General features: G+C 41.7%; 1 protein-coding gene across 2 annotated transcripts in view; it reads left to right on the top strand.

The window, feature by feature from the left end:
• LOC117503798 (NACHT, LRR and PYD domains-containing protein 3-like) overlaps positions 1–16,370 on the top strand; it is a 58,241-nt gene extending 41,871 nt beyond the window's left edge. The window contains exons 8-10 of one of the 2 annotated variants that reach the window (XM_034163061.1): positions 5,755–5,925; positions 10,901–10,947; positions 15,452–16,370. In XM_034163061.1, the coding sequence (XP_034018952.1) occupies positions 5,755–5,925; positions 10,901–10,947; positions 15,452–15,990 (757 nt within the window). In that variant the 3' untranslated portion in view covers positions 15,991–16,370. Of the gene's footprint in view, positions 1–5,754; positions 5,926–8,539; positions 9,250–10,900; positions 10,948–15,451 lie in introns of those variants that run through there. The other variant, XM_034163062.1, reaches the window with a different exon arrangement.
• The last annotated feature ends 5,558 nt before the right edge of the window (positions 16,371–21,928 follow it).

The raw sequence follows: 21,928 nt of genomic DNA, 5'->3' as shown, positions 1-21,928 counted from the left end.
AAAAAATTGATTGATTGATTGATTGATCACAGCGATAAGGTCTTAGGTTCAGTTCCCATTAAAGTCCAGGTCCATTCTGTGTGGAGTTTACATGTTCTCTCCGTGTCTGTGAGTTTATTCCTGACATTAAAATTATATTCATTAGTTTCTGGCTCCTCCCACTGCCCTTGAACAAGGGGGGGTTGAGCTTTTGAAAATTCAAGGTAAAAATTCTAGAGTTACCCAAAGGGGAAAAGCCAGGTACGACAGCCCAAGTCCCTTGATCATGTCCAGAAGGCTGGGGAAGTTTGTTGAGGGGGCAATGTCATTCTGAGTTAATCCAGTACATGGCCCTCAGTGAGGCAGTTGGAGTCTGTGGACATTTTTAAGTCAAGACTTAAAACCTATTTTATTCTCTTTCTTATGAGTAGTTTTTATTTTGTTATGTTTTATTCTTTTACTTCTGTTTTAATTAGGTATTTGATTATTTATTTATTTATTTATTTAAATTTGTTTATGTTGAACTGTTCTGTGTGAGCCAACTTGACGCGGCTTTTGTTGTAATTTGGCGCTTTATAAGCTGATTAAGTTGAAATTGAACAACATTTTATTGAGTCTTAAAGTAAATAAATATGAAATTGATTACTGGATCCTTAAACTCTGGACATAATAAACTCTATATGGTGGTTCCTTGATCTCTGGACATAAAAAGATATAAAATCTATTAGTTTTTGTCAAAAACATTTCCTTTCAGACATTATTTTTGGCATGGATGTATTTCCATACCTATGAGCTGCAGCTCTTGCAGATGTGCTGCAGGTCAGGTTTATAAAGAATGCAAGATGTCTCATTTTGGGAGGAAAAACCTTTTAGTCGATTGTAGTTTATTGTCTGTATTGCAACATTTGTAAGAGGTGTCATTTTATTTAAAGCAGCAATTTGTTTTGAAGTTATTAATTCCGAGCGGACTCTGAAGGATTGAGGAGTGAAGCTGCTGTCTGCTGGACTGGAGAGTCCACACTGTCACCTGGACACTCTCAGGTCAGGATTTAGTTTCTGCTTCAAATGTTTCAAAATGTTTCTCTGAATTCTAAACTGTTTCATCAGATTCAGTTTCACATCAACACTCAGATATGTCGTCTGAACCAGAACTAAAGAACAGGTGGGACACTCTTCTCCTTCTTCTCTCAAAGTGATGGTTATAGAGGTGATCATAAAACCTCCTGGAGGAGGAGACCAATTTAAAATCCTCTGAGAAATGTTTTGGATCAGTAGACTTAAGGTCACAACTTTTCCTGGACTGAATGTTGAATGTGACTTTTGTCTGTTTTTGTCATTTGTGGACTCACATTGTGTATTTTAAAAGTTTTTTTTTTTTTCCTTTCTTGCTTGTGTGTCTGTATATAAACTCTGAACTTTAAAATGGTCTGTTGTTCAGTGTGTTTTTAGTTTTTTGATACCTATTTGCTGATCCTCTTGTCAGTCATGTGACCTGTGACACACTAGTAAAGCTCCACCCATCTAACACCCATGGGTGCCTTTTTAAACTTTTCTTTCCTTCCTGGTTTTGTGTTAATATGTCTGCAGTGTTTAGGTCCCTGTGTTTTTAATTAGTTTGTCATGTTTAATTAAAGGTTTTTTGATATGTTTTTCTTTAACAGAGTGCTTTTTGTTATTTTTCTTGTTGGTATTTTAACCAAACCCACAACAAAAGAGCACCTGTTGGAAAGTAAAGAGGAATGAAGTCTCCTAGTAGTATTCTTAGCCTTTGTTTGTTTGTAACACACCAGAACAAAATGATTTCAGTCTCTGCTGGAAACACAGCAGGGTGGTGAAGTGGGTACCTTTTTTTTTTTTTAGTAAAAAGATCTTATATCCCTGTCACACCTTGAAGACTTAGTGAGCGTATGCAACACAAAAACACTGGACATATGTGGACGTACGTGTAATAAGTTACAGGTAATTTATTTATTTTATATATATATATATATATAAGTTAATGTCACATTAAAGCTCCCTGATATATGTCATAATACACAGAGTACCTCAAAACATTTTGGGCATTCAGGCACAGTTTTTGAAACGGGCAGCTGCCTGGGGTGCATTTTTTTTCCTGACACACAGGGGGCGGCAGAAAGTCTTAAAAAAAATAATAATAAAAAAATCATCATCACCTGTGCCGCAAAGCAGTGATCATCATATCACTGTGTGGGGAGTTAACAAACTGGCGCTCCTTCCCTGCAGCTGCAGGCGTCCCTGCTGCTGAACTGAACTGAACTAGTGTAAAAGGTTTGGCGGTTGTCCCCAGTATAATTGACACCTCATGGATGAGGTGTCAATTTTACCAGTTGACTTGAATGCAACACAGGTGAGCTGTTCCTGAATTGATGTGGTGCTTCTGCTGCTGCAATGCATTATGGGAGTTTAGCTGTTGTTTTTTTTTTATTACTGATATTGTAGTACATGTTGGTTTTGCAGTGTTGTTAGTGTTCTAGATGTGTTGTGGTTTTCTAGTTCAAGTAATATAGTCTGTTTGGCAATTGATGTCTTCGGCCACCGTTTGTGTTGTGTGAGAAAAATAAATGTTTCTTTACAGCAGCTGGCAGGGTGCATGAAGACAAAAGCTTTGGCTCCTTCTTCCGTGCAGTTTGCCACATTGTGTAATATAGAGACAACTTGTGTCTTCTTTTGATAAACATGATGATGGTGTTTGGGGTTATTTATTTTTTTTAATGTATTATTCGTTTTGGGTTTGTCATTGCCTTTGAATTTACTCAGAAGCCCCTGCAGTGTTTAAACTCAAAACTGGCTTATCATTAGTCGACAGTGTACCGAGTCACTACTAAAAGTTAGTGATTAGCTGTAACTTCCGCTCAATTTTTTTAGCTGTTTATTGGTTTACTGTTATAAAAGTTACCTTTTCAGTTAACGCATTAGAGGTTACCAAAGCTAACTTTTTGGTGAGCTGTTCCCACTCCTGGCCAGTGGTGGTAACACAAACCAAGCCCTTCTGACCCGTACCATGCTGTGCAGTACTGACCTGAACCACTCGGTGGAAACGGGGCTGTCAGCACACTGACTACATCATCATGATCTGACAGCTGCATTAACGTGTTTGACATATCCAGCGTATGCCAGCATTTTTAATACGGTCAGCATACAGTAGTGTTCAGAATAATAGTAGTGCTATGTCACTAAAAAGATTAATCCAAGTTTTTAGTACATTTCTTATTGTTACGTGGGAAACAAGGTACCAGTAGGTTCAGTAGATTCTCACAAATCCAACAAGACCAAGCATTTATGATATGCACACTCACGACGGTCCAATACAGCGACCGCATCACTGCAGATGCTGCACCGATCTGTCTGTCGATCGCACGCTCACAAGCCACAGTTCACAGTGAAGACAGTGAAGCATGGTGGTGCAAGCATCATGATATGGCCATGTTTCTCCTACTATGGTGTTTGGCCTATACAAGGTCTGTTAGAAAAGTATCCGACCTTTTTATTGTTTTTCAAAAACTATATGGATTTGAATCATGTGCACTTGCATCAGCCAAGCTTGAACTTTCGTGCACTGTCAGGGAAATGGCTGAGCGATTGGAGCAGCGCTGAATCAAATTTTTCCAGAAACTGTGAGACGACTTTCGGTGAGGACACTCTGGGAGTCACACAGATTAAGGAGCATTACAACCGGATTAAAGACGGCCCACAGTGGCAGAGAGAGCCATCAACAGGCTGAAAAGACCAGATCATTTCCAAAGTGAAGGCTATGTTGATCCAGGACGTTGTCTGACTACCAAAGAAATTGCAGAAGAGGTGGACATCAGCACTTTTGCGGCACATTCCACTGTTACAGGAGATTTTGTAATGAAAGACGTGCAGAGGAATTTGCGCGTCCGGACGGAACCGCAATGGCGCACAACAAAAGGCACCTCCGTGTTGGAAGTCTGACAGGACAAGGTGTGACATGCCCAGCTGTTACACAATTTCTCAGATACTCACTCAACTGAAAAGCCACTGAAAGCCGCCTGAATCTTCCAAATGGTTTCCACATTCTTTCAAAGTAATCCTACCCGACCTTGCTTATGGACAGACTGTAACTTTAAGAAGCTTTAAGAAACTTAAAAAAAGCTTCACTTAAGAACCAGAATGAAACTTTCCAGATAACAGAATAAGTAAATCATTATTTATCATTAGTTGCTGTGAAGTAATCATGTTGATGTCTTTATTAAGATAAAATCTCAACAAATAACATTTGTGGAGCAAAAATGTGGACCGATTTTTAATATCAGATTGAACTGCTAACAGTTCTAATGGTGAAAACATACCAAATTAAATAACATGAAAATTTCATTCAATTGAAATACTGGAGCACAGACTTCTCAAATGGTCCATGAGAAGAATGAACTGCACAACAAGCTGTTTTATACCAGATATTTGGAATTAAATGCTCAGACAGGAGAGACACAGTCTGACCAGAAAACGTAGCACTTTCTCCTGGCATGGCTCTTGAATTACCTCACAATTATTCACAATGATATGGCTTAAAACATGGTAAAGTGATGAGTGAGGTATTTGAAAACAGAAGGAAAGGAAAAAAAAATCACCCCTTTATACTTGTTGTGGAGGGGTAACTGTATGTGGACACCAAAACTGTTGTTCCAGGCTGCAAACATGTTTATTTCTGCTCTAAAGTTGGACATTTAAACATGGGCTTCTGTGGAAAGTAACTCCTTTTAGGAGTCAGCCTCAAGTGGCCAATCAAGGCAAAATTTTCAACTTCCGGGTTTGCTTCATTTCCTGTGGGTGGAGGTTGGGGCTTGGTTCTTGGGTACTGCATTGCAGCTGCACACTCCTGAAATGTGTCTAATGTGATTAGAACAGCTTAAATGCAGAGGATTAATTTCCCTTCAGGGATCAAAAATGTTTATCTGACCTTATTCAATAACATATTACTGTTAACAGATAAATATATCTGATGTATGAAAGTCAGGTGTGTGTATGTGGGAGTGCCCACCTATGTGTGGACAGAGACCTTTCTTTCTGTCCACATGTCCAAACATTAGCTCCTAATGTTAAATCAATGAAAGTATTGATCATTCATATCAAAGTGCACTGAGAAGGATTAAAGTTGTCTTTAATCTCACTCAGTCTTTAATGTTGTTGATGTCTTTAATCAAAGACAGTTCATGTGTTTTCTGCCTAACCAGGCATCGTCCAGGTCTCCTGCTGGTCCAGTTAATAATCATGTTTGACTGAATAAAAACACTTTCAGGTTTGACTCAGTGTCCAAAGCTGGTTTATGGATCCTGTCTGAGGTCTAGAACAAACTGGAACCTTTGCATGACAACACAAATCTGTTTCTTGTTGATTTTGTCTTCATGTTGAGTTTGTGTGATCTGTCAGAGAGAAGCTGTGAAGTTCTGTCTTCAGTTCTCAGCTCTCAGTCCTCCAGTCTGAGAGAACTGGACCTGAGTAACAACGATCTGCAGGATTCAGGAGTGAAGCTGCTGTCTGCTGGACTGGAGAGTCCACACTGTCACCTGGAGACTCTCAGGTCAGGACTCATCAATGTGTGCAGCAGCTCCATAAATCAGAGTGAAGCTGCAGCTTTGCTCCCTGTCATGTTGTGTGAGTGTTGATGGATATCAGTGTTTGTAACCACAGTAATGAGCTCATCCTGCAGCAGACATCAGTGTGTCCGTGCTGCTGCAAAGTGGGGACGTCCTGACACTGTCCTCACATTGTGTCTGCTGGTTTGTGTGTCTGCAGGCTGTCAGGCTGTCTGATCACACATGAAGGCTGTGCTTCTCTGGCCTCAGCTCTGACCTCCAACCCCTCCCATCTGAGAGAGCTGGACCTGAGCTACAACCATCCAGGAGACTCAGTCAAGCTGCTGTCTGCTGGACTGGAGGATCCACGCTGGACTCTGGACTCTCTCAGGTATGGACTCAGTCTGATGGAGGAGCTCCATGTGGAGACATTTAGTCCCACTGGTTCATGTGGACCTGACACACCAAGCTGACCTCAAACACCTCACACTGACAAACAGCAACTCAGCAAACTCTCTGTGACGACTCATTGTTACTGTTTCACATCAACACATGACACAGATTACAGTTGATGGATCTAAGCGCGGGGTTTAGGGGGTATAAATCCCACCCCCGTCCCACTTGAGGTGCGCCAAAACTTAAATATCTTTGTTTCTACTTGTCAGCCAAAAGCTTAGTTCTTAGCGATCCAGGGTATAATTGGCCGTTTTTGACTACTTTTCACGTTACCATAAAACTGTTTACTTTGTCTTGTTTGGTGTCATTTTTTCAGCACAACCTCACCTGTGTTACTTTACAGTTTTTTTGTTCATTCTGATGTATTAACACAGTCAATGTAAATTCACACAAAAAAATCATAATTGAAAAAAGTTTTTTGTTTTTTTTTTTTACTGTGAAAATCACAGATATGTTTAACAAACCATTTTCATAACAGAATGCAAATATAAATTGTAAATTTTAAAAATGTACAAAAATAGCAAACAACAAAGTTATATACAACTACTTACAATAAAATGCAGATAAAATGCATGAAATGCTTCGGGTGTTTTTTATTCAACTATTTGCAAAACAATAAGATCCCACACAAATTATTTGTGCCACTCAAAAACCAATTCCTGTCCAACACAAGACAGAGTGAACACAGTCTGACCCACAAGAGGAGAGTCACTCCTCCTGTTGACCACCTGGAGGTTAATAAAATTATTACAATTACCTGCTCCAAATGTCCAAAATACTTGCTTGAACTGCCTGAGAAATCAGGAAAATGCACCTTTAATTTCAAAATGTTCTGGGGTCATGCCCCTGCACCTCCCTTGTTACCCCCAACACCACCACCAACATACCGAGCTCTGCCCCTGAACATAAATGTGTATATGTTCTGCACATGTTTGAGGAAATCATTTGTTAGTCGTTCACACATTCTGGTGCAAACACAAACAAGAACAGTCGATCATTTTCACTGTCAGTCTGTTCAGAGTCACATGTTTCAAACAAGAATGGAGACAAAAAGCTTCATTTCTCTGAACCAGGAGTCACCAACCTGCTCCTGGAGATCACCTGGGGCCTCATGTACAACGACTTGCATGGATTTCTGATTGAAACATGTCGGACGCCAAAACCCAGAAACTGGTGTAAACACAAAAATATTCAGATGTATCAAAGTGAGCATCCTCATGGATCCAAGCACGTTCCATTAGTACAGCTCACTGAACATGGAATTGAGTGCACATGCAGACGCACCAAACTCTGCCCTGGCCACGCCCCTATTTAAATATGCAAGTCCATGTAAATAGGCCCTGGAGCTGTGATTCACCACAACGTCACCAGCCAAAAAAAACTGTGAACTGTGACCTGCCTGTGCTGGAGGCGTTGTACAAAAGTAGACTCTTAAACCGAGCTTTTCAGATCATAAATGATCCTTCTGGCCACCCTGGAAGAGTCATGTTTGAGCTTCTTCCCTCTGGAAGAAGGTACCACTCCATTAGGTGTAAGACATCTCGTTATGCAAGGAGCTTTTTCCCACAAGCTGTGATCAGCCTGAATAGTGCATTTTAAGCCTGCCTACAGCACCTTATTTTATTTAAAGTATTTGATCTTAACTTTTTAACTTGATCTCTGTACCTGTATTTCACAGTGTCAGTGTGTATTTATGTGATTATTCATTCCATGTCTGTCTGTTGTTTTCTTGCGTGTGATGCACTGAGCTTTTTGCACAACCATTTCCTATGTGTTTTTTTTAACTACAAATGGCAATTAAACTAATCTTGAATCTTGAATCTCACACCAGACAACATGAACACAGACAAGAAATTATACTGAGTGTGAGTTACAGATGATGGAAATGACATGAAGACATGCAGCAATAATTTATTTGGAACCCTGATGAACAGAATAATCATGAAACTGGTAAAATGTTAGTGTGTGTGTGTGTGTGTGTGTGTGCGTGCGTGTGTGTGTGTGCTCGTGCATGCGTGTGTAAACATTGTCAGCTCAGAACAGCACACACACACACTGAAATTAAAAAGGTGAAGTGCGTCGCTGCCGACTGTGTGACATTCACAACTTTACATGTGTGTATATTGACAAGTACTGAACACTGGGAGACAACCAGTAAAGAAGCTCTGCTGCTCCAGTCTCACCATCAAGAAAAAAGAAACACATTTATCATAACAACAAATAACATATTTGAATGCTCACATGCCCAAATGTGCCCACACTGTTTTTCGTTCAGAACAATTACACAAAAAAACTATGTGTGCCAGCTTCTAGTCTGTTCCCACCTCAACCCAATGCATCTGTGCATCACATATGATGTGAACATTGATGAAATGAAAAAGTTTCTCATTAACAAAAACATATTCATTATGTGATGGCATCTTTATATGCGTGTGTGTGCAGTCAGTTGCTCTGATCACATTTGGGAAACTGGCTCTCGCTGCAAATTGTGCTTTAATGTTGGATTGTGATGTACCTGGATGACATTCAGATGATTGTGTTCCACACAGCTGGCATGGCTCAGCTCAGGGTTGACTGACACACTCCGGACTGATCAGCCAGCTCCCACTGGAATGTCCCTGTTGCCAGGAAGCCCAGTGTGGTCAGCACCTGTGCACAGACAATCCCTGGCTCCTCGCCGTATTGCACTCTGGGCCGGCCGCAGTTCTGCACATAACTCCAGTCTGTCCTTGGTAATCGAATTCAGATTTTGAGTCAATTATCGTCATTTGCAAGTAAATCCTCCTGTTCCCTGAATACACGTTCACGTGTGATTGCTCCATTTATAAGGTCCTCTAACAACGTTAACGCAGTGATTGTTGGTGCCATTTTCCACATCACTTTGCACATGCTTTTATGTCCACCCACATAATTGCAAACACGTGGGTGTGTTAATTGCTCATAAGTGTTTCTCTGATGTTCACATCACTCTGATAACTTCTTGTTTTCAGCAGTGGAACAGTAGCTGTAGTAGCTGAACACCAGACAGAATTTTTGCGTGACGCACCGCACATTTCCACAGTCATTTCACTTTTGATCCATCTGAAGGTTGGCATGGAGACGGACGTACGCCACATTTTTGTGTGTGTGCACGCTTTGTCCATAAGGCCCCTGCTGTCCTGCATGTTCTCCATGTGGACCTGCTGCAGCCACAGCTGATTGATTAACTGATTAAATCATTATTTTCACAGTCAGTTTTCTTTGGATCAGATGAACACATTATCATTTTCTGTGCAGAATGAAACATTTTTCTGAGACATCAGCAGTGATTAAACTTCCGAAATAAGAACCTGAATAAATAAAAAAGTAAAGAGAAGAATTTCAGCTGGTTTGTCAGAAGGCACATGGGAGACCGGAGCCCTGATTTGATCTGTTTTCTTGTATTTATATTCTTTATGTTGCTGAATGATTGATGGAAATGAAGTCTAAGAAGATGTTCATGTGTTCATCCTCTTACTTGTCTCAAGAAAACTGGCTGTAAAAGTGACAATTTTCTATAAATTCTTCAGTCTGTCAATGAAAATGTCCAAACAAATATTTAATGTTTTTTTATTTGACTGTGAAAACATTTTGTTTTTGTTGTTGTTCAGTTTTTCTGGTGATTGAAAATTTATTGATATTGATTTATGAACATATTTTAAATTGTGTGAAGAGCCAATAATTCTGATCAGGAACAGAATCAAACTGACACACAGAAAATCAGATAATTCAGATATTTAGTTTATCAATCAGAAATTGATCCTGTTGTTTCTCTGTTTAAAAAAGATAAAACTCCAGTGGATGTTGGATCTTGAACCAGTACTGATCTGTTTTTTTCTTTGTCTCCAAAATGATAAATGGACATTTTTCAGGATTTGAACATTTCAGTTTTGTGTTCTTATTGTCGCTGTGAGTTCAGAATCCAAGATTGAATTCTAAACAAGTGCAGTTTGAAACTTTTCCCTCCAGAGTCACAGATCACAAAAAGAAAAGTCAAACATGATGAAACCTGGAAATTAGATTTGAAACATTCCACGAAGATTCTGAGACTTGTGGGACTCAGAGACAAAATGAGCGTCACAGCAGCGCAGCCGCGTGTTTAACAAAAAGTAACCAGAAAGACGACAAAATATCAACTCTGAGAAAAAGACACAGAAGATCTTCTGTTCTTTCACACGTTTCCATGGAGACATGGACTGTGGACTGGACGACCCTGTTATCATCTGATCCCAAAAAGAGCAGAAGGTGTTCTGTTTTAGTCCCAGAGATCACAAGAAAATCTGATCTGGTCTGTCTGTGAACTCATGGACGCCGCCATCTTACGAAGGGATCTTTCACCAATACTGCCTGCTGATTGGCTGAAATTAATGTGGACGTCATTCATTCTGCAAAGACTGAAAAAAAAACCCCACAAATGTAAATTACAAATGTGATTTCATAAGAACAGCAGGAAATTAAATTTGCAAACATGAAAAAATAAATCTAGTGTTTAATAATCTTTGAAACATTTAGTTTTAATTCTGGAGGATTTGCTACGAAGCTCCACAATATGAGGGGACATGTAACGCCTGCAGCTGATTAGCTGAGCACACCTGACTTAGTGATCAGTAGGCGGAGCCTGGAGAGTCAGGTGACCTCCAGGAGCAGGGTTGGTGACTTTGATTAAAGGATTAAATCCACTTGAACAGATTTTCACCAGAATCTTCAAACTTAAAAAATCCAAAAGTTGTTTGTTCCTGCTGATCAGCACAGTTAGAGGTGATCAACAATGATCCATTTGGAGCGATGAGTGTGTTAGAAGAGAAGAACTAAAGTATGTAGATGAGATCAATGTCATGTTGATGTTTCCATGATTAAAGCCCATGTGTTGCTCCGCCCCCTCCTCCTTTCAGGGTGGATCCTGGTGGAGTCCGATGGCTGAGACCAGGTCTGAGGAAGTGTAAGTCTGTTTGTACTTTGATTAATTTAATTAATTTAATTTTATTTAATTAGCTTATAATGCACCAATTCACAGCAAAAGCCGTCTCAAGGCACCTTACATAAAACAAGTAAACATAAAATTGAATAAATAATTACAAATGAATAAGAAAAATTCAAATACATAATTAAAAACAGAAGTAAAATAATAAAACAAATAAAAATAAAAACTATTCATAAGAAAGAGAATAAAAATAGGTTTTGAGTCTTGACTTAAAAATGTCCACAGACTCAGACTGCCTCACGGTCGCAGGAAGACTGTTCCACAGGGTGTTTGCAGGTTACGAAAAGGCTCTTTGACCTGCTGACTTCTTCTTCACCCTGGGCACACAGAGAAGTCCCGCATCCTGCGACTGCAAAGCCTGGGCCGGCATGTAGAGTTCCCCCAGATCAGCCAGATAAGATGGCGCCAGTACATGAACAAACTTATAAGTCAATAGCAAAACCTTAAAACCTGCTCTCACAGAGACAGGGAGCCACTGCAAAGATGCCAAAATGGGTGTGTTATGTTCAGACCTTCTGCTACGTGTCAGAAGTCTGGCGGCAGCGTTCTGAACCAGCTGAAGACCCCTGATGCTGGACTGCGGTAACCCTGAAAATAGAACATTACAATAATCTTGTAAAAGCAGGAATCAGGGTCTCAGCATCAGCCATGGACAGGATGGGGCAGATCCTCGCTATATTTCTCAGATGGAAAAAAGCAGTCCTAGTAACATCCCTGATGTGGAGGTCAAAAACAGCGTGGGATCAGAAATTACCCCAAGGTTCCTCATTTTGTCTGTATGATGTATGACACATAAACCCAGGCTGAGCGCCAGCTGGTCAAACTGATGCCAATGTCTCGCTGAACCAAGAACCATCATTTCAGTCTTATCAAAGTTTAAAAGTAGGAAGTTACTAGACATCCAACTTCTCACTGATAGAAGACAGTCCTCCAGGGATTTTAAGGGAGTGAGATTTCCCGCAGTTATTGGCATGTACAACTGAGTATCATCAGCATAACAATGAACGGCAATCCCAAAACTCCGCAGTATACACCCAAGGGGTGCCACATACACAGAGAAAAGCAAGGGGCCTAAAACAGATCCCTGTGGAACCCCAAATCTCATGTCAGTACGTTCAGAAGTAGTGCCATTATACAAGACACATTGAGAACGAGTGGACAGATATGACGTCAACCAGGCAAGGGCACTTCCAGTAATCCCAAAAATATTCTCCAACCTATTGAGCAAAATATGATGATCCATGATATCAAACGCAGCACTGAGATCTAACAACACCAAAACCGTAGTGGCGTCTGAGTCCAATGCTCGCAGAAGATCATTCACTACTTTAGTGAGCACTGTCTCTGTGGAGTGATATTTCCTAAAAGCAGAATACAGTGGCTCAAAAAGATCATTCTCAGTAAGGTGGTCTACGAGCTGCCATGAAACCACCTTTTCTAAAATTTTGGAACAGAATGATAGATTTGATATCGGCCTGTAATTTTTCAATACACTAGGGTCCAGATTAGATTTCTTAAGTAATGGTTTAATCACTGCTGATTTAAAATGTTTCAGAACCGATCCAGAGGTTAATGACAGATTAATAATTTCCAGCACAGTCGGCCCAAGAGTGGACCACAGGTCCTTAAACAGTTTTGTTGGTATAGGATCAAATAAACAGGTTGTGCTTTTTGCAGATGCCACAAGCTTCGTCAGCACGCCCACTGAAATACTACTAAATTCTGTCAATCTAGGTAACACCTCAGTGGTAGCGCCCACCTCCATAGCAGGTTTTAATGACTGGGCCGAGGCATGCTGAGATATGCTCAGCCTAATATCTTCTATTTTCTTCTCAAAATAATCCAAGAAATCCTGTGCTGAAAAGGGAGAACGACTAACAGGTGGCTGCCCGTGAATAAGAAATGCGACCGTGTCAAACAAAAACTTTAAGTTATGTTTGTTTTTACGGATCAAATCAGAGTAATAGTTCCGCTTCGTGGCCAGTAGTGCATGCTTATAATCTAAAACAGCATCCCGCCACACAAGGCGGAACACCTCTAATTTGGAACAACACCATTTCCATTCCAAACCTCTAGCCTTTTGCCTGAGGTCACGCAAATAATCATTGAACCAAGGTGACTCTGCCTTAGGAGGGTGTGACCTTAAAAGAGGAGGCGAGATCTTATCAAGTGTAGTTTTAAGTGTTAAATTTAGACTAGGCTGTCCACTGATTTAGCATTCTCCAGATCAAAGCTAAAATATCAGGTAGACTGGCCTCAAGTTCAGTCATAGTTGAGGGTTTAATACGATGCTGCCGTTGTAGACAAGTATGTTGTTCCACTAAATGCGGCAGCGTAAATGTAAACCTGATAAGTGAATGGTCAGAGACTATAGATGCGAGAGGCAAAATGTCAATATTTGTGACAGCAAACCCACGTGCAAGAACCAGATCCAGGGTATTTCCACTAATGTGTGTTGGGTCCTGAATGCATTGCTGGAATCCTAAAGCATCCACAATTTGCATAAATGAATTGCAAAGGGAATCAGAGGCCTTATTTATATGAATGTTAAAGTCACCAATAATCAAAATGTTATCTGCACTCGTTGACAAACTAGAGATGAACGCACCAAATTCATCTAAGAAATCAGAATATGGGCCAGGGGGCCTATAAACAGTGACAAAATAACATAGCTGAGCTCCAGATTTATGACCCTGACAGTACTTAGCATCATGGGCATAACGGAGAGTCAGATGCTCAAAGGAATTATATTTGTGACCCCCAACAGCTAATAAAGAAAACCTAGATTTGTAAATAAAAGCAACACCCCCACCTTGCTTCATACCACGAGACACGTGACGAAATGTGTACGCTGGTGGACAGGCCTCATTCAGAGGAAGGAGAGTTGTGGGTTTGAGCCAGGTTTCACACAAGCCAATCATATCTAAATGATGATCCATGATTAAATCATTAATCAACAATGATTTCGAGGACAGCGATCTGATGTTCAGGAGACCCAGGGTAAGGACCTCAGTGGAGATGACAGTCTCACTGTTCAGAACCCGGCGAAGCAAGCCCAGGATCCGAGAGCGCCACTGGCGCACATCAATCCGGCGAAGACATGGACGTCCGGGCCGACAGTCCTCAGAGCCGACCAGCGGCACCACACAGGTTTTAACCGGATCCTCAAGGCGCCAGGGCAGCACAGATCCTGCCAGAATTCTGTGCACAGCTCGTCCGGAAGCCAAACAGCAGGCCAAACAGAGCTTCAGCTTCATCAGACGTCCACTTCGTCTCCCATGGCAACGACTGCGCTTTCGGCCGAAAGGCAGCGCAGGAGCACGGCACAGAAAAGCCGGCACCTCCGATATAAATGGGGGCGGAAAGTTCTGTCCACCCACTGAAAACCACACCACACCACGAACCAGGGGCTGGAGATCCAGCAGAGTTTGGCGATCATACACCCGCAATGCCTCTGACTCAAAAACAGCATAAATTAAAAACAATAAAATAACAGACTGGAGAGCAGCAGATGAGCAGCCAGACACAACGGCGCCATCTTGGCACTCCCTCCCTTTGATCCATCTGTTTCCATAGTAATCACCCTCTGTGACATCACTCTTTCAAGTCCTACTGACAGTGAAGCAGAGTTCAACATGAAGGCGTGTCTGATCCACGTGTGTCACGTGCACGACTTCTCCAAATTGACAATTTGAAAATAAATTCAGTGTTTTCACACTTTGATTTATTTGTGGCAGAAACAAAATCAACACTGATGCCACATGTTTATTTTTCTTTTTTTTTAATAAGTTCAGATTCAACCACAAAGCTGTGCACAGCACATTGAGAGGCCCCACCCACTTCCTGTCTGTCTGACCTGACTGTGACTAGCTCCTCCTCTTCTCTCCGTGCACGCCCTGAATCAAAATTGTGCTGATGAATAAATTCATCAGTTGATAACTGATCAGAGAACTGTTTGATCAGTAACTCCAGCTTGGTCACATTGATCAAGGAACTGATCAATTGATAACTCTGCATCGAGTTGATTGGTGAACTGATTGCTTGATTACTCCAGTTGTGTTGTGTTGATCAATTAACAGATCGATTGATAATCCCAGCTGTGTCATGCTGATAGATGAACTGATCGATCAATAACTCTGGTTGCGTCATACTGATTGGTGAGCTGATCGGTCTGTAACTCTGGCTGTGTTGTGTTAAACGGTGAACTGATCGATTGATTACTCTGGTGTGTTGTGTTGATTGAAGAACTGATCGATTGATTACTCCGGCTGTCTTTTGTTGATCAATGAACTTATCGATTGATAATTCTGGTTGTGTTGTGTTGATCATTGAACTGATCGATTGATAACTCCGGCAGTGTTGTACTGATTGGTGAACTGATTGATTGATTGATTACTCCAGTTGGGTGGTGTTGATCAGTGAACTGATTGATTGATTCCTGTGTTGTGTTTTGTTCCATCAGATTTCTGTGAACTCTCTCTGGATCCAAACTCAGCGAACAGAAAACTCAAACTGTCCAACAACAACACAAAGGTGGAACATGTGGACGAGGATCAATCATATCCTGATCATCCAGACAGATTTGACCTTTGGCCTCAGGTCCTGAGTCCAACTGGTCTGACTGGTCGCTGTTACTGGGAGGTCGAGTGGAGACGAGACGTTTTTATATCAGTGACTTACAGAAGAATCAGAAGGAAAGGAGACAGTTTGGACTGTTTGTTTGGATCTAATGATCAGTCCTGGAGTCTGATGTGCTCTGATGGTTGTTGTTACTCTGTCTATCACAATAACAGACAAACAGACCTTCCTCTCTCTCCTTCGTCCTTTCACAGAGTCTCAGTGTTTGTGGACTGTCCTGCTGGCACTCTGTCCTTCTATGACGTCTCCTCTGACTCTCTGATCCACATCCACACCTTCTGCTGCACGTTCACTGAACCTCTGTATGCTGGGTTCGGGTTTTGGTCTGGTTTTGGTTCCTCAGTGTCTCTCTGTGGACTGTAGGACAAAACGTCTCCTCCTGTGGACACAAACATTCCATCACACACATTTGGACAATAAATGTCCAGCTGGTTTGATTTTGACGTCTCAGTTGTTGTAAATTCAGCCTGTAAACTAACATGATTTTCACATGATTGACAGTTTGTTTGTTTGTTCAAAGAAACTGTCTGTCTGTCTGTCTGTCTGCTCACAAATCATTTGGACATCTTCATCGTGGCTCCGCCCACCTGCAGCCATCAGACAGGTGGATCTATGTCCAAGTAAAACAGCTTGTTCTTTTGTTTTGTTTTTCCTCCTAAATCTGTCATTAAACTGTAAAAATGCTCAAACTGATAAAATGTGTTTTTGTCCATTTGAGTCTTGAGGAGGAATAAAGTAATTTTTCACAGTCTGAGTTTGTGTTTTGTTCTAAATCTGGTGAGTGTGTCAAAGTGTGAACCAGGAGCTGAATATTATTACACCTCTAATGTTCACACGTCATCTGACACACACAAGACAAACAGGACAACAGACACAAAGACGTCACATTTTCACGGGGGGCGGAGCCTATCCCAGCAGTCATAGGGTGCGAGGCGGGGTCCACCCTGGACAGAACACCAGTCTGTCATATTATTGTCACACCTAAGCCTGGTTCTGCTGGAGGTTTCTTCCTGTTAAAAGGGAGTTTTTCCTTCCCACTGTCGCCAAGGGTTTTTCTGTAATTATTGTATGGCTGTTGGGTATTTTCTCCTCCAAACATTTTTAAAACCTTTAACAAGACAAACAGAGTCAAGAAACACCAGTGAGACAGAAAGTCAAATTTTACGCGCGGAGTGCGGCCAGGCTGTACACCAAGGCTACACTAAAGTCTGGCCTGCTTTTCCGCTCTTTTTATTAAGAGACGCCCTCATCACATAAACAAGAAACTTGTCCTAAGGGTGGGGGTGATGATGCAAGACAAGTTTCTTCCCATAACATAAACGCATACGTCAATAAGTGCAGCTGTAAGGAAGAACACTTTCAGGTCAGCACATCTCGTTCGTCTGTTGCAGGTATCAGCTGTTCTGCATCTGCCTGAAGTGTCCTGTCTTTCACACTCCTTCACACTAAACACCACATCACAATAGTCAAAACGTTCTCTTACTCCCAGTCGTTAGAGGCTGCGAAAACAAAGTTATATTATAATAATAAGTACATCCAGCCCTTCATTCCCAGCTCAGATTGACCCCAGAGTGCTAAAACAAAATTGAATTCTCAGGATTGCATTAAGGCAGGTGCAAAACAGCACATCTCCGTTCTCATGAGAAAGAAGACAAAGCTAAAACAAGGTTGAATAACACGTACATTCTCAGGGTGAAGTGCAAAACAGCACAACACCGTTCTCATGAGAAAGAAGACAAAGCTAAAACAAGGTTGAATAACACGTACATTCTCAGGGTGAAGTGCAAAACAGCACAACACCGTTCTCCTGAGAAAGAAGACAAATGTACAAATGTTTAACAGTGATAACATATATACAAAATCCTTAACATTCCCCTCCTGTTTATCGCCTGTTAAACATACAGTAGGCATCACTCAGCTTAGCACTTCTTTTTGAGATTTTCACTAAGAGGTTCATCATGGTATGTTCTCTCTCTAGGCTTACACCCCAGAGGTGATGTCGTCATTGTCACCATCATCGGTGTCTGGGTCATCATACTTCCATTGGTCTGGGTACAGGTCAGGAGAGCCATCGTCCTCCTCGTTGTCGTCTGTCCCCAGAAGTGGATATGATGCCGGACCCCCTCCTGGTCCTGGACTTATTGCTGTGGTTATCATTCTATTTACAAGGCCTCGGAGACATGGAATACAACAACATCCACACAATGTTAGAATTGCAGCAAATATTGCTATAGACACTAATAGTGAAGAAATCAAAGACCTCCATTTTCCCATCCCTTCCAGCCACCAATCCCAGCCTTCGGTGTTTACTCCACTGTGCTCTTTCATCTTCCTGTTCAACGTCCTCAGCCCGTCAATGGCTTGAGTGAGACTGCCGTCTGCAGCCGTGTTGTTGGGAATGAATGTGCAGCATTGTTCTCCGAACATGGCACAAACACCTCCTTTCTCTGCCAACAACATATCCAGAGCAATACGATTCTGGAAGGCCATAAGGGACGTGGCTTCTAACTGTGAATGGACAGCCTTAAATCCTTCCTCAGTCCAATTTCCTAATTTCTGTACATTGTAGTGGATGTAGTTTATTCTGTCCACGTTTTTATTAATTGAGCACCACCAACAGATGGAAGATTCGAATCCAGCTGCTATTTGATTAACCAGTTTATACTCGTCAGGCACTCCCCTGGGGACTCCTATTGCGTCAATATATGTTGGATTTCCCACTCCTTTCCAATCTCTTTTCACTCTATGTCTGGCTATGCCTTTCTGCCACTCTTCAGGAATAAGAGAGGCTGCATATGTCGTAACGTCTTCAGGGGTCATGGGTAACAATAATAATATTAATGCACAATAACCTGACACATTTCGTGGCAGTCTGTCAAAGATTCTGTTATCACCACACCACCACACGCCACTTCGGCTGACTGGTATAAATGAACCGTTTATCTGTATTATTCGACTACACCACTTGTCTTATTACTTTTTCAGCTAAAGCTTCATAGGCTAAGAGTGTGTTAACTCATCACGTCAACAGTTCAAGCTTGAACTGGAGTTGTGAGCTTTTCAATATCATCATAATTCTCAGTACAGTCATTATAGTTTTTTCCACTAAGGTCTGACTGTTTCAATGCTTGATATCTTGGCATAGTTTGTTGGAAGGCCAGATTACACTGTACAAATGTATTTGACACCACCAGCAGAAGACTGCCCCTCCCTGAGCCTGGTTCTGCTGGAGGTTTCTTCCTGTTAAAAGGGAGTTTTTCCTTCCCACTGTAGCCAAGTGCTTGCTCACAGGGGGTCGTTTTGACCGTTGGGGTTTTACATAATTATTGTATGGCCTTGCCTTACAATATAAAGCGCCTTGGGGCAACTGTTTGTTGTGATTTGGCGCTATATAAAAAAATTGATTGATTGATTGATTTTGCCAACCATTGTTTTGATATAAGGGATCACACAACACATGCAAAGTCCAATCAGAATTAGGACTATAATAACTGGTGTCACCATTTTCAATAGTAACTGCCAACATGGTCCTGAAGTCAACCAGGACCAGGGATTCCACCGGTTCACGGCTAGGGTGTCTTTATGCATTGCATCACGAAGTTTATTCAGCTCTTCCAATGCGTCCTGCATATCCACTGAATGAATGGAGTCTGGGATGAAAGTACAGCATGTTGTGTTCAGCAGAGCACAAACTCCTCCCTGTGAACCATCAAGCAAGTCTAAAACCATGCGATTTTGCATCACCATGGTACGTAAAGCATCTATTTCAGTGTTTTGAGCTGCTACTATTTTTTCAGTTACATTCATGAACAGACCCAATCGATAATTCAGAGTTTCAATCATTAATGAATTTTTTCCCACTCCTATCCAGGGGAACAATGAATGTGCTATTTTATCCCCTACAGACCACAATTTTTGGTCCTTTGGTACATCCGAGCCCCACATGTGATCATGTGGTAACACATCTGGGTATATCAATCTCCTCCGTCTGGTGCTGCCATTCTTCTCTGTGGAGGTCCTTGGCACTACCACATATGTATGGTCAGTCACCTGGGTAGGTGCACACACACCACCCCAATTTGGTGGGAGACTCATGTACAGTCTGGAACCACAAAGCCAATAGATGTCATCATACACCGGAGTACCATTTACAGGTGGTAGCAAAAACTTACTAACATAAGCACATGATTCATCCGTTCCCCATGGACAGGAGCCTGTATAATTACATCCCCGTCCAATGTGATGAAGATAAGTACCATCCACATATTATGTTTTGGCTAGGCTTAAATTATTTGATAAAACATACGTTTGGGTACACAGACGTTTCTTAATTTTACCTACAGTTTTATTCCCTGTCCTGTAAAAGCAAATCGGGAATGGCCGTTGTGATGACAATTTAACGTGATGATATTTTGCATTTCCCTTCAGTCTAGTCAATGGAGCAGCACTTGGGCACGCTTGTACGTCCTCTGTTGAAATCCCTATCATATAAGTGGTTGCACTGAGGCAAGTGGTGTTAGAACTGCCCCCGAAATACAGTTTGATTATGCATCCGTATGATAAGACATTCTGTCACCCTAGCAGGGTACGGTTTAGCCGTCAGAGCTGGGTGTGTTGAGGATATAGGTATTTGCGAATAAACATAACAATTAGTAACGTAATTCCATAGCCAATAAATGAACATATCTGTACCACATATTAGTATGGTATATATGAGGGTGTCCATCTGTCTCGTTCACATTATGAATAAACCTCTTCTGACGTTGCTTGCGTTGTTCTCTGGCTCGGTCCACAGTGAGCTGCAATTCTTGGGTCAACCACCAGGCCAGGAATCCGAGGAGCACGAAACACACTAAGATCACAACGCAACCGACTGCCCTACCAACAGTCCGGCAGCGGCGGCGCTGAGCACGCCGCTCCGGGGTCTGCTGTAGTTCAGTCATGATTGCTAGGATACAGTGTTGTTAACCACCTCACCTAATAGTGCAAGGATCTCCCTGCTTCATCTTTTTCTCATCACCTTTATGTTTCTGTTCTAACTCCTTCTTTAGCTTTTGTATGCTGATCAGGTTCAGTCGTCCGTCAAAGTCATGTTTATTTATCCAGGTCTCCAATTTCTTTGTTGTTTTTGGATTTTTTGCTTCCATAAATTTCCAGTCGTCAGTTGATAAATTTCCCTTATTTATAGACGTCTTACCCCCCATTTTTATTATCCCTTGTTATAATTTGGACTTCAGACGGGGGCACACCTAGGGTGTTCTAAATCTGAAGTTTTCACACTTTCTTTGGACGTGACAATCAATTTGCCGTCGTGTGGTTGATTCCTTTCACCTCCCCGTAGGAAGCGGAATCACTTGCCTGCTGCTTCCACACGCACGGTTGTCACTAACGTTGTCCAAAATATTACACTTTCACACAGTTATTTACACTTACACAAAACACTATTTACACATAGAAACACTTTTTAATAATCGTACGCGTATTCTTATGCCAGGGGAGCTCGCCCTCCCGTGAAATTTAACTAATGTCCTGCATTAGGGGACTCCGCCGTCCCTGCCAGATTTAACTGCTTTTTTACAGTGCACATATTCCTACCCGGGATTTCCTTTACGTATTAAAACAGAGGAGTCCGTATCCTCCTTACAGAGTTTAACTGCTTTGCATTAACAGACGAATCTGTATCATCGCTTACGGAGTTTAACTGTTTTATGTGATCACTTTTATCCCCTACCGGTACGCGTATTAAAACAGAGGAGTCCGCACCCTCCTTACAGAGTTTAACTGCTTTGCATTAACAGACGATTCTGTATTATCGCTTGCGGAATTTAACTGTTTATGTGATCTGATCACCACTCACTCAGTACTGTTTACAAAGAAATTTTACTCACTGACTCGACTTCCTGTCTGTCTTCTTCGGGAAAATCTCGTCAACCAGACGATGCCAACGGTGGTCGACAATTGCAGACACGATCAATCGATCGATCGGACCTTGGCCAAGGATTTACGTCTGGACTTGACGACCTCCGCTGGACACCTCCGGTGTTGTTGAGATCCCGGACGAGCCCCCAGTCAATGTTGGGTATTTTCTCCTCCAAACATTTTTAAAACCTTTAACAAGACAAACAGAGTCAAGAAACACCAGTGAGACAGAAAGTCAAATTTTACGCGCGGAGTGCGGCCAGGCTGTACACCAAGGCTACACTAAAGTCTGGCCTGCTTTGCCGCTCTTTTTATTAAGAGACGCCCTCATCACATAAACAAGAAAGTTGTCCTAAGGGTGGGGGTGATGACGCAAGACAAG

This window comes from Thalassophryne amazonica, chromosome 22, assembly GCF_902500255.1.
Source record: "Thalassophryne amazonica chromosome 22, fThaAma1.1, whole genome shotgun sequence".
Taxonomy (NCBI): Eukaryota; Metazoa; Chordata; class Actinopteri; order Batrachoidiformes; family Batrachoididae; genus Thalassophryne; species Thalassophryne amazonica.
This window is presented reverse-complemented; position numbering and strand designations above follow the sequence as displayed.